At 43.1% G+C, this 12,399-nt stretch overlaps 1 protein-coding gene across 1 annotated transcript; it reads right to left on the reverse strand.

The window, feature by feature from the left end:
* Positions 1 to 268: 268 nt before the first annotated feature.
* LOC135434472 (uncharacterized) lies at positions 269 to 3,369 on the reverse strand. The gene is made up of 5 exons (XM_064691070.1): positions 2,256 to 3,369; positions 1,483 to 2,193; positions 1,043 to 1,422; positions 742 to 976; positions 269 to 673 (listed from the first exon to the last, which is right to left on the reverse strand). The coding sequence occupies exons 1-5, from the start codon at positions 3,246 to 3,248 to the stop codon at positions 380 to 382; spliced, it is 2,613 nt and encodes an 870-aa protein (XP_064547140.1). The 5' UTR covers positions 3,249 to 3,369; the 3' UTR covers positions 269 to 379.
* Positions 3,370 to 12,399: the final 9,030 nt, after the last annotated feature.

Here is a 12,399-nt window from a genome sequence, read left to right on the forward strand (position 1 = left end):
TCGCTTAAGTGGCAAAACTTTTTTACAACTTTTTAATTTTTAAACGTATTGTCGGCAATAAAATGAGTAATTGTTAATTTGTATGCCAGCGCAATAACAAAATGTTTGACTGGCTTTTCAGGTGTGTAAGTAAGTAAAAAGTATCACAAACGGAAAACCACATTGATAAAAGTTAACAATCTTTCGATCGAATTTGTTTGCCGTAGGCTCAGTCATGCGATTTAGTATAATTTATTATAGTTACTAATGGAAAAACAAAATCTAGATGTATAATTAAAATTGTAAGATTGTTATTGTGTTGTATTACGGGCCTTTAACTTTCTAAACACACAACTAGGTCAATATTGTAGAAATAAATAAATGATATTTAAACAATGAATTATGCTTTGCGTTTGGGCTTTTTGCTCTCCATTAGGCTCAAGATTGTCTTGCGCAGATCTTCGGTTTCTTTTTGCTCCATTTCAAGGTTCTCGATTTGCTCTTTCTTTTCCTGCAGCTGCGTCTCCAGCACGCTAACCAAATCCTCGGATTTTTTGCGCGCCTCACGCTGCTCCTCGAGCGCTTTATGCGTTTTGGCCAGCTCTGTGGTGCGCTCCTCAATGGTGCGCAGCTTCTCCTTGATGTCCTGCTCATAGGCAGTCACCGATTTCTTGAGCTTCTCGATGCGTGTGCACTGCAAACAGAGATCGGGGGTTAGTAAATGATCTTTAAGAGGGGTCGACTATAGTTGCTTTTGCTTACATTATCTTTGCTAAGCGCCTCAAGTTTGGACAGCTCCTCACTCTTCGCACTGAGATTGCCCCGCAGCTCCTCGCAATCTCTTTGCAGGCCCGCTATTTCCGACTGCTTGACCGAGAGTCGGCGCTCGCTGGCCTGCAGCTGCTCGGAAGTTTCCGACCAACGTTTGAGCAGATCGCTAAGATTTGTCTTCAGTTGTCCCGCCTGCGCCTTTAGATCCTTGCACTGCGTCTGCAGGCTGTGTTGTGCAAATATAGAAAAGGATTAGCTGCAGCTTCCAGCTGTTGCTCTTGCGAGTACCTACCGCTCCTGGCTGATGAGCAGCTCAAAGTTTTTGGTCTGAAAGCGTTCCAGCTCCGCGTTTTGCACATTGGTCAGCTGGGTGCTGTGGCACAGCTGAACGCTGGCCTGCTCCAGGCGCTGCTGCATGTTTTGTGTGGCACAGTTGAGGCTATCGATGCGATGGTTATACAATTCAATCACCTGCGACACGGGCGCCGAGTGCAGCTCATTGCGACGCATTGTATCCCCGATGCTCTCGATTAGCGCATTCACGCGCTGCGACAGCTCCTTGTCAATAAAGGTGCGATGGCTCTTCAGAATTGCGCTCAAATTGCGCCACTGCTCCGCCTGCTCAGGGCTGGGATTCGCCTGTCTATTATTGCTGCCAATGCTGGAGACAAACTGAAAGCAGCAAGCAGAAGGTTAGTGGCATGTGGAACTCTGCACAGAAGCAGATTTTACCTTGGCTACAGCTGCCTTGGGAAAGTGCTCGAATTGTGCTATTTGCAGCATGGCGGACACCAGCTGCTCATTGCCGCTGAGCATGGCGCGTGCCAGCGCATATTGCAGCTGCGGCAGCTCGAGCAGTGCACAACACTTGTCCCAATAGGCCTTCTTGGCAATGCTGGCGAAATTGATGAGCAGCAGCAGGCAGTAGATGGCCTTCTCCACCTCCGACTGGGCGAGCGTCTGTGTGCTAAGCATTTGCGGCAGCAAGCTCAAGGGGGCTGCCAGAATCTTATCGAAATAGGACTCGGATATTTTGGACAGCACCAGTTTCTCCGTCTTGGACTCGCGCAGCAGCGTTAGCAGCAGCCGCAGAATGGCCGTGACAAGGGCGGGCTTTGTATCGCTGCGCTCGGCGCTGTTCACCAGCTTCACCACATTGGCGGGCTCGCGTGCTATGAGCTGCGAGACGGCGCCACGCTTGCCCAGCCGCAGCAGCGAGCCGAGCAGCTCAATGGCCGCCACGCCGCACAGCTCGGACTCGAGCCAGTCGCAGATCAGCTCGTATAGGCGCGCTGTTATGGCATCCAGGCTGATCACACTATTGTTCTCGGACAGCTGCAGCACATGGCGAATCAGGCAAAAGATCAGCTCCATGCAGCACTGCTGCTGCTTGCGCGTGTCCTCATTGGAGGAGTCGTCCATGTGGCGTCGCGCCTCTATTTGCTGCAAATGACAAGATATGCAATTAGTTGTCAGCATAAATACGCGAACGGGCACAGACTCACATTCAACAGCCGCTCAATGTCCTCGCAGTAGTGGGCATAGCTGAGCATGGCCCGCTGCAGGCCCGCATGGCACTGGGCGTCCAGCAGGAAGTCCACAATGTGTCGCAGCTGGGGCACATGCCACTGCTTCAGGCAGTCCTCCATGCCGGCAAAGGCGGTGCGCAGAAATGTGTGCAATTCGCGCTGTTCGAAGGCGTGCACATCCTCGGATAGGATGATGAGCATCTTGTAGGCCAGCAGGCCGTAGTTCTGTATGCGCCGGCTGAAGCTGGATATGTTGACGCTGCGCAGAAAGAGAAAGAGCACCACGAAGTTCTTGTAGCACAGATTGACCAGTATGGAGAGCGCCAGCTGTGCCTGTGTGTTGTCCACGTCTGTGGCATTCGGATCGCAGTCCTCCACACTGTGCACCAGATCGACCAGATGCTCCAGCAGCACCACCAGATACGGCTCCTCCCAGCCAATCCGTATGCCGTATGTCAGATCCTGCAGCAGCAGCAACAGCCGCTGCACACGCTCCGGCCGAAGCGTCCGCTTCAGCAGGTAGCTCAGCAGCGGCACAAAGCAATATTTTTGCACAATGGCGCTGCGCGCCTCCAGATTGCGACTGCAGTGCTGCAGCAGCGTGACACAGCTCCACAGGGCATCGCTGTCGCCGTCCAGGGCGCTCATCAGCGCATGCAGATCCACAAAGAACTTGGCCAGCTCCAGATTCCCAGGCGCGGGCGCATAGCAATGCGGCGGCACTTTTGTGCCCAGCAGCGCAATGCTCCGCAGCAGATGCACCAGCGACTCCTCCGTCTTGAGCTGATGATAAGCCGCCGCCTGGCTGCTAAATTCCCGCACATAGCCAATGGCCTGCGCAAGCGCCGCGTCCTGCGGCGGCAGCGCAGCCTGCAACGGCGAGTCGCCATTCTGGTTGTTGTTGCTGTTGTTGTTGTTGGTGCTGTTGCTATTCGTGTGGCCAGCGCTGTGACTTCGAATCGTAGTCATGGTCGCGAATTCACTGACACTTTTTATTTATTTTTATTAACTGCACCTTTCGATTTTTGTTGGCAGCAGAGCAGTTTTTTTTCGAACGTTGTTGTCGCTTGGCGCTAGCTTTGTATCGATAGAGCTGCGCAGCGGAACTGGTTCAAATGAGCAGAACCTTGGGCTTACAATTTTGAGCGTGTTGTTCGATTTTAGTATTTTTAACTGTAATTTAGCCGCCTAGCTTAAAAAGTATAAGTATATTTAAGCAATTCTAGCAAATATATTTGAATTGTTATTTAATTTTAAAACCATTTATTTAAAGCAACGAAGTCACTAAACTGATCAAGTTACAGTATTATTAAGTATTAATTAATTTGGTATTTTAGTTATATACATATATTTTTTTTGTGTCAAGACTGTGCAGTTCTCAACACAATATTGTACTTTTACTTTCATGGAACTGCGGAGTAGAAATAAATTAAATGCGATGCATTTTATAAGCAAGCCTTTTTGGTTCATGAGCTAAACTAACTCTTGTAATCGAACTAGTTATACGCATTAAGAGGTGACACACGGTTGGCAACGCCTGCCACAAACTTTAGGTTGGCAAGGCTGCTTCTGCGTTGACAAATGGCGGCACATTTAAATGCTATTATATTTTTATGCATCCCTTTTTACGATCAAAAGCAAATTGGCCGACTGCTAAACGATTAATTAACAAACTTGTGTGCTCATAGTGTATTCGCATATGTATTTAAATGCACATATTTTTGCATATAAAACAAACACATGTCATTTCCGACATACATATGTATCCTTTGGGCCGTGTTTAGTTGTTGTAGTAGAAATTGCCGTTATTTATTGCGTTTTCTTAAGTCTGCTAGCCAAAAACTTAAAGTCAACCCTATTTAATTTTAAATCAAATCAGCTACACACACACACTCACACGCACACACACATGCGTGCTTTACATTTCAAATAGCGTATACAGTTTTTATTTTTTATATATTTTGGATAAAAGCCCATGCAAAATCAAAACGCAATTCGTTGCCGGACAGCTTAGCCGCAGGCTGTGCCATAGGTGAAGGGTGCGGGGGCGTTGAGGGTGCATGTGGCACGGGAGTACGTCACGGGCACATGTGCGCGCTGTCGCATGTACAGTGAAAGCACCCATAGGCGTACGCACACGCTCCAAGGAAATACAGTACGGACTCGCATCAACGCAACCCATTGAAATCGCATCCTTAACATATTTTAACTATAAGTATAAACAAATACTGTTATTAATCATGAGATATAAGCACAATAAAGCGAAAAGTTTAACAGTTTCGTTTGTCAGAGCTTTTACTGTACTTGTCTCAGCCTGCTGCCGCCTACCCCCTTCACACACACGCACACATCAGTCCCCTGCCCGCTAGCTCCAACAAGCCTCACTCCAAGTCCCCCCCTCCCACTTCACAAAAATTACGCATGCTTTGCAGTAGACGTTCCTTATGTTCTTGTAGTGGCCGCTCTTCGGTGGGCGTCACCGTGTGTGTGTGGGGGGGGGGGGGGTGGCTTAAAATGTGCGAAAGCATAAACCTAAGCTTTTTTATCGTCTCGTCCAGGAGGCCAGCCGGCAGTTAGCCGGGCCTCGTTCTGTGTGGGTGAAAAATGAAAGTGGTCCACACACACAGACACACACACACTCACACACACAAATTGTGTGTGTGTGTGTAGTTGAAAGTTTCAATATTGGCATAGGGTTGGGGCTGTTTATATAGAGAAGGGGCAGAGGGCTGGCGTTTGACTGGCACTGAGCCCTGGGGCCGCCCCAGAGCCTCGTCGGCAAACGCTCTGTTTGCCAACTGGCCAAAACGCCTAAAACGCACGCACACGCACACACACATGCATATGTAAATTGTATTTGTATATACATATATGTACATATGTATGTATGTACATTATTCATGCACAGACACACACATTGGCATTTTTAGCTCAGGCTTTGAAAAATGCGTTTTATTCAAACGGAAGCAGCGCTCCTGGACGCAGGACACAGCACAGAGACCAGGATGTCGACTCTCTGCCTGTCGCTGACATGGGGCAGGATGGGAGGGCGGTGCGGGGGGTGGTTGGAAGAGTGAAAGCGGGCGGAGTGATGTGCGTTGAGCGCCTTTCAAGGTCTTGTGTGTATATGTAAATATATTTAATCTATGAAAAATTTACATATACTATTGTATTGGATCAATATGTTGTTGTTGTTGTTATCGCGGTGCGCTACACTGGCAAGTAGGCATAAATCAGTGTTGAGCAATGGTCGTTTGTGTGGTCAGTTGGTCGAATTGTTTATGTAGAGTCAGCTGATGGAGCGGTTGAATCGATTTCGCTGTAGTGTAGAGTTAAGTGGAGACTTTACAAAGTCGTGTAGAGTTATGCAAAAGTGATGTTGCATTGCAATTGAGCAATATGAAGCAACATGGGGCTGGTGTAGACTAGTGGAGACCAGTGTAGAGTTGTGGAGAGTTATGCATTAGTCGTATGGTGTTGGTATCAAATACATTTGTGCAAAATTCAATAATAAAAATGTTAACCTATGTAGAGTAGTGTAGAGCTGTGTAGACCAATTTAATATTAGTTTGATATTGATTACTGTTGAGCAATTTACATATAGTGTGGAACAGTGCGAGTTGTAAAGCTCGTGTTGAGTAGCTGAAAGGTATATAGATGTAATGCCCACTAGTGTAGAGTAGTGTAGTTTGAATAAAACCAGTGTAGATGAGTGTAGAAATATATCCACTAAGGTATTGTGAAGTGTAGAGTACTTAAACAATGTATATAAATTGTGTAGAGTAGTCTAGAAAATAGTAAACGTGATTCAGAGTTATATTTATGCTGAGTACAGCAACATGGGTCTGGTCTACATCAGTGTAGACTTCTGTAGAGCAGCTTAGGTATACGTAACATGGTGTATATATGCAGTAGCATAGAAATGTACAGAGAATGAAATGAGTGTAGAGAAGTGTAATATCTGTATGCCTAACAGTGAAATATATGTAAGGTATTCGTCATTCTAATGTAGGGCATTCGCAAAGTCAGGACTGCCAACTCTAGCAAAATCAACGCCTGGTCTAATCTAGTTCTAGTAGTTTTCACACCCACACATACCAATTGTCACATGCTCACACACACACATGCACACACACACACACGAATTACTTGCACAATGAAAAGTTATGGGATTATGTACGGAGTGTGTGTGATGAGGTGGATGAGGGGGGTGGCTACTATTCCAGCTCCCTGCCCTTGGGCGTGCATGTAAATAGGGCTCGGTCTCGGACTCATTGAAAGGGCATCGCAATCGTGCAGAAAACTTTTCTCTCTGGGGCAACTGCTCGACTGTGTTTGTGTTTGTTTTTGCTTTTTTGCTATGCAAAAATTTTTCATCCGCATGCGTGTGTGGGTGTGCGTTTGAATGTTTGTGTGCTTGCCAGTGTGTGGGTAAGTGTAACTGTAAGCTGCTTTTAGGCGCTGCTTACAGCGCAAAGCGCTTTAAAAGGTTTTCCGATTCAATAGCGTGAGTGCCTATAGGTGGCGACAGTGTGTTGTGAGGGGGGCGGGGTTGGACAACAACAAGGGACTAAACAGCGGCTAACATATGCCTGCAAATGCGCCCCCTGGCGGGCAGTTCAATTAGCTGCTCGGAGTGCGACAGTGAGTGTGAATGGGAGAGCGAATGACAAATGCAGATCCACGCTCAGCTTTGCGCTGAAAGCTCTGCTTGCATAGTTATTTTCAAACTTAAATACACTTCATTCTCCTGCTGCTGTGTACGTCTTGCTCCCTTGACCAGCCTCAATTTGATTAGCTTTCCATTTCGTAGGAGAGTGCAATCAGAAACAGCAAAAAAAACAAATTTGTTCAATCAATGCAGACGCGCACACTCACACACACACACACACCAGCACGCACACTCCTACCTAAAAGAAAAGGCAATCAAAGAACATGGACTTGAACAGTTTTCTACCTGCCTGTCGCATTATTTTTCTTGATTTTCCACTGGATTAAATGCAGGAAGGTGTGCACTGAAATATCTTTTTGTTCTCCTTTATCGTCTTCTTCTTCTTCTTCCTCTACTTCTTCTTCTTTTGACTGCTCGCTCGGCATTTCGAAAAACAATTTTCGATTTTCATTGTTCATGCAGCAGCAGTTGGCAGAGCGAAATTGTTGAGAGCGAGAGAGCGCGCACACAGGACTCATTAACTTGGCATGCAATAATAAATTACAATAATTTGACATACCCAAAACGGTAGGGGGAACAGCGAGACGGTGGGACGGACGGCAACGAAACGAAATTGAAAAAATGAAAGAAAAACAAAAACGATCGCTGCGCTGTCCTGTCCTGGCGCTGCCCTTACGCACACTCTGTGTCAAAGAGAGCGAGAGAGAGAGAGAGAGAGAGGGAGGCAGAGCGAGAGCAGCATGTGCGTGCATGCATGTGTGTGCGTGCAACCTGTTGTTTAGCTGACAATGCAAATGCCGTCTGTTTTACTATTTTCCATTGCCTCGCACTCTAACGCTCTGCTGTCGCCATATTCTGGCTATCCTGTCTGCTGCTGCAGCCGATAGCCGCCTACTTTTTAGTCTCTTTCTTCAATTTTCTTTTCGCCGTGCAGGAAACTCAAATCTGAAATGCTGCCGTCGCCGTCGCCGTCGCCAGCGCTGCCGCCACCACCTGTAGATTTTTCCATTTTGCTGGTGCTGCATTCGAAATGATGTACGGCGCCTTTTAATTGGACACGGTCTGCGTGATTGCGCCTCGGCCTTTAGCCTCTTCCCTCTTGCCTCTAGCCACTAGCAGTTGCCCTTGCCCTTGCCCTTGCCTTTGACTTTGCTTGTGGCTATTGCCCCCCTCCCGAGGCGCACACAAGTGCCTCAGTGTGTGTGTGTGTGTCGGTGTGTTTGAGTGCATCCATACGCTTGATAGTCGTGTACTTAACTATTTTTGTAGTCTATTACGTCATTTGTGAAAGCGAGTTTCAAGTTCAACATCATCATTATTAGCTTTCAATCATAATTTAAATCTTCTTCTAAGAGTATTCCCCGGAGAGGGTTCTACTGTTATTTTAGCTGAGCGTGTATGTTCAGGGTATGCACGGTGCCTGCTGAAAGTCTAAAGACGCCTAGAGTTTGCTATAGATAAAATAATCAATGTATTTTATAATAAAAGAATAAGGTCCGAAGTTGATAAGATTTTGCATATTTATATGAGGCTCATGGAGGAACTAATAAATCCCGAGTTCGGTCAAGTTATCTCCACTAAACAAAAAGGTTTCCATACCAGAACCTACTTTTCGACCGATCGTTCCTATGGCAGCTATATGATATTGTAGTCCGATGTTGATAAGATTTTGCATATATGTTGAGGGCGAGGGTAAGGCCTATAAATGCAGAGTTTGGTCAAGAGATCTTGAAAACCAAAAACTAGACCATACTAGCATCTATAGTTTGATCGATCTTCCTATGGCAGCCAAATAGACCCATCCGACCGATTTCGATATATGTACTGCCCGCAACAGAAGGAAGGACCTATGCAAATTTTGGGGACGATAGCTATAAAACTGAGAGACTAGTTCGCATAGAGACAGACGGATGGATCGATGGATGGAGGGATGGAATGATAGATGGACAGACAGACGGACGGATATATGGACAGACGACGGAGGGATGGATGGACGGACGGACGCATATGGCTTTATCAACTCTACTGCTGATGCTAATCTAGAGACTTTATGGGGTCTTGACAAGCTCATAATACCCTCCAATATAAAAATATATCTCTATATTTAAAACTGTTCGTCCTGACTGACTGACTGATTGGTGATCAACGCACAGCCCAAACCGGAAGAGCTAAGAAACTGAAAGTTTCACTGAAGTTAACTTATGTGATGAAGGTGCACGTTAAGACGGGGTTTCGGGAAATTCCACCCGTATGTGCGGAAAAATCGCGAAAAACGTTTCTATGAAACCTTTTTTGTTTACCATCCGATCGGCCTCAAACTCATTTTCAAAGATCTTTGTTCAAATTTATTTGAGGGGTGTCTTACACTTTTCGAAAGATGCATTCGAATCCGAATATCGGACACAAACTGCGCGGGGACTAGGAGGACCTACCGTTAAAATTTCAAGTCTCTAGCTCTTATAGGTTCTGAGATCCTTGCGTTCATACATACGGACAGACGGACATGGCTAGATCGACTCGGATATTGATGCTGATCAAGAATATATACACTTTATGGGGTCGGAGATGCTTCCTTCTGCCTGTTACATACATTTGCACAAATACTTAATACCCTTTTTACCCATTTTAATGGGTTCAGGGTATAAAAAGCCTCCTCGGTGGAAAGTGCGATTATAAGATTTTTTTCGTGAAGTTTAAAGTTTGTACATATGTATACATACATACATAAATACATACATACCTACATATACACATATATACATATGTACATGCATGCATACAAACATACATACATGCATACATACACATACATACATATATACACACATATGTACATACTGACATTCATGCATGCATACATACATACATACATACATACATACATACATACATACATACTGACATTCATGCATGCATACATACATACATACATACATACATACATACATACATACATACGTACATACGTACATACATACATACATACATACATACATACATACATACATACATACATACATACATACATACATACATACATACATACATACATACATACATACATACATATATACATACATACATACATACATACATACATACATACATACATACCTACATACCTACATACCTACATACCTACATACCTACATACCTACATACCTACATACCTACATACCTACATACCTACGTACCTACATACCTACATACCTACATACCTACATACCTACATACCTACATACCTACATACCTACATACCCAGAAACATACGCCTCCTGCTCCGCCACCTGCTCCTCCTCCGCCATGCTCCTCGGCTACTTGCGTTGGAGCCGCCTGCGCCTTATTCATAGGTGAAGCCTGCAAGCCTTACTTACATTTTTGAGAATCGAGGAGGAGGGCAGCATTAATAAATGCGTTTTCTTATTTAAATTTGCGGCGCAACAAGACAATTTGGTATCTGCTATTGGTATTTTATAAGATAATTTACATGCATACATACATACATATATACAGACAATCATACATAAACACACGCACACACATACATACATACATACATTCATACAAAAATAAGCACATAACCCCATAACTTGGTCAAATCTCATCAGATTTGCACGAGGCTTGGATCTTTGTCCGTCGTGCGGTCTCTTGATCAATTTGCCAACTAGAGCTGGCAACAATATTCTTGTATAACATATAATTATTACTAGATCTACCCCTAAGTACACCCAAGCAAAATAATACAAGAGATTTCTTCTTTTTTTTTGTAGTTTACATTGCTTTATGCTTTATTTCGGCTCAAAAAAAAATCGGTTCTTTTTATTTATTTTTTGTTTTTATATATATATATATATTTTGTTTTCACACTTTGTTTTTTTTGGTTATAGTTTTGACAATTTTGTAATTTGTTTTGTGCTTTCAATCTCATGATCGTGCTCATTGTGCTTTGTGGTAAATGGTATATGCCTGCTCTTAAGTCGTACTTGGATGTACTTTCTTATATGTGGCACACGCATACGTATGTCTCGTTTTGTATATATATATATATAATATATTTGGTATATAAGTTCCTTGCTTATCTGGTTGTCATAAATTCATGTTGCTGCTGAGAATGTTGCCCCAATTTAATTAATATATATATTTTTTTAGTTTTTTTTATTTTTTGTTTTTTATGGAGCGGTTTGCCGTTTACTACACATTACCATTTATTTGAAATACATTTATATAGTTTAAGGAAAATTGATATACATATAACTTTTCATTTATAACTTTTCATTAAATTTCTCGCCTTTGTTATAATACCGTTAAAACTTATAGAGTGCAAAAAATTGTTACTGTATATTGATTTACTTGGCTTTTCCTTTTGAGTATGTAAAAATGTACAAATACACACACTCACACCCACTCACACCCACTCACACACACACACACACACACACACATGCACACTATTACGCCGACTAGAAGCTGAAATCGGAATCCTAAATTCGAATTGCCCTTAGCCAGGTGTTTTGAGAGGTACACGGTTCCTTGTTCTATTTATTGTTAGTATTTCTTATAGAGCTCTGGATTTTAAATACTAGAAACAAAGGGCTTCAAAGTCGGCTACTTTTTTTGGGGTGTATACCCTAACAGTTTCGCTACAATCGGGTATGCAAGCTAAACGAAGTCAATTTGTCTGCAGATCTGACATATACGGGAATCTATATATATATATATATATATCTATAGTTTGTTCGCAAACTGAGCTTTTGTTGGGATAAGCATCGGATAACTATATAGCTTCAATCGCAGGAAAAAGATTCTTGATTAAGATACTCAAAATGCGGTTTAACATGTCAGATGAGCTCTCGTCAGGCTGACTGAAGAACAGTTGAAATGTTAAATAATATCGGATTAGACGGATTACTATAACGCATTTGAGGTTAGGTCTGCAAGGGTATTTGAGCTTCGGCTGGCCGAAGTTAACAGTTTTTTCTCGTTTTCTTCTTTTTGGTGCCTTCAAAGTTCTCTTTGCAGTTTTCCATTTGCCTTGTCCTGATTTTGCCTGCTTTCAAATACATTTATTTGGCATACATTTTCACTTGATTTCTTAGTTTTCTTCTTTTCTTTTTCCTCGTTCTTTTTTTTTTAATAATTAATTGCTAAAATTTAACATGTAGTTGCTACATAATTCAAATATGTTTCGCTTCAAAGTCAATTTGAGAAATGAAACCAAAAAAAAAATGCTTCGTGTATTGCTTCAAGTTCCAAAATTGAAGAGGAAATAATAAAAATTCAATAAATGAAAATATCGCTTAAAACATTCTTGTTATTTTTTTGTGTCAATTTTGTTGTTTTTTTTTTTTATGTATATATATTTTATTTGAAATAATTTTCAATTCGTTTTCGTTGTTGAAATAGATGCACAACTACAACTACGTTTAAGGATGAGAAACATTTTTTTTT

This window comes from Drosophila montana, unplaced genomic scaffold (assembly GCF_035044405.1).
Source record: "Drosophila montana isolate Dmon_TW-CO22-7 unplaced genomic scaffold, ASM3504440v1 contig_3325_1, whole genome shotgun sequence".
Classification (NCBI taxonomy): Eukaryota; Metazoa; Arthropoda; class Insecta; order Diptera; family Drosophilidae; genus Drosophila; species Drosophila montana.

Bases quoted from the DNA above. Each gene is read 5' to 3' on its own strand.
- LOC135434472 (XM_064691070.1), bottom strand. From the start codon at position 3,248: ATGACTACGATTCGAAGTCACAGCGCTGGCCACACGAATAGCAACAGC. The intron at 1,423-1,482 runs GTAAAATCTGCT...TGCTGCTTTCAG, and splicing joins CCAAGGCAGCTGTAGCCAAG to TTTGTCTCCAGCATTGGCAG. The intron at 977-1,042 runs GTAGGTACTCGC...TGCACAACACAG, and splicing joins CTGCTCATCAGCCAGGAGCG to CCTGCAGACGCAGTGCAAGG.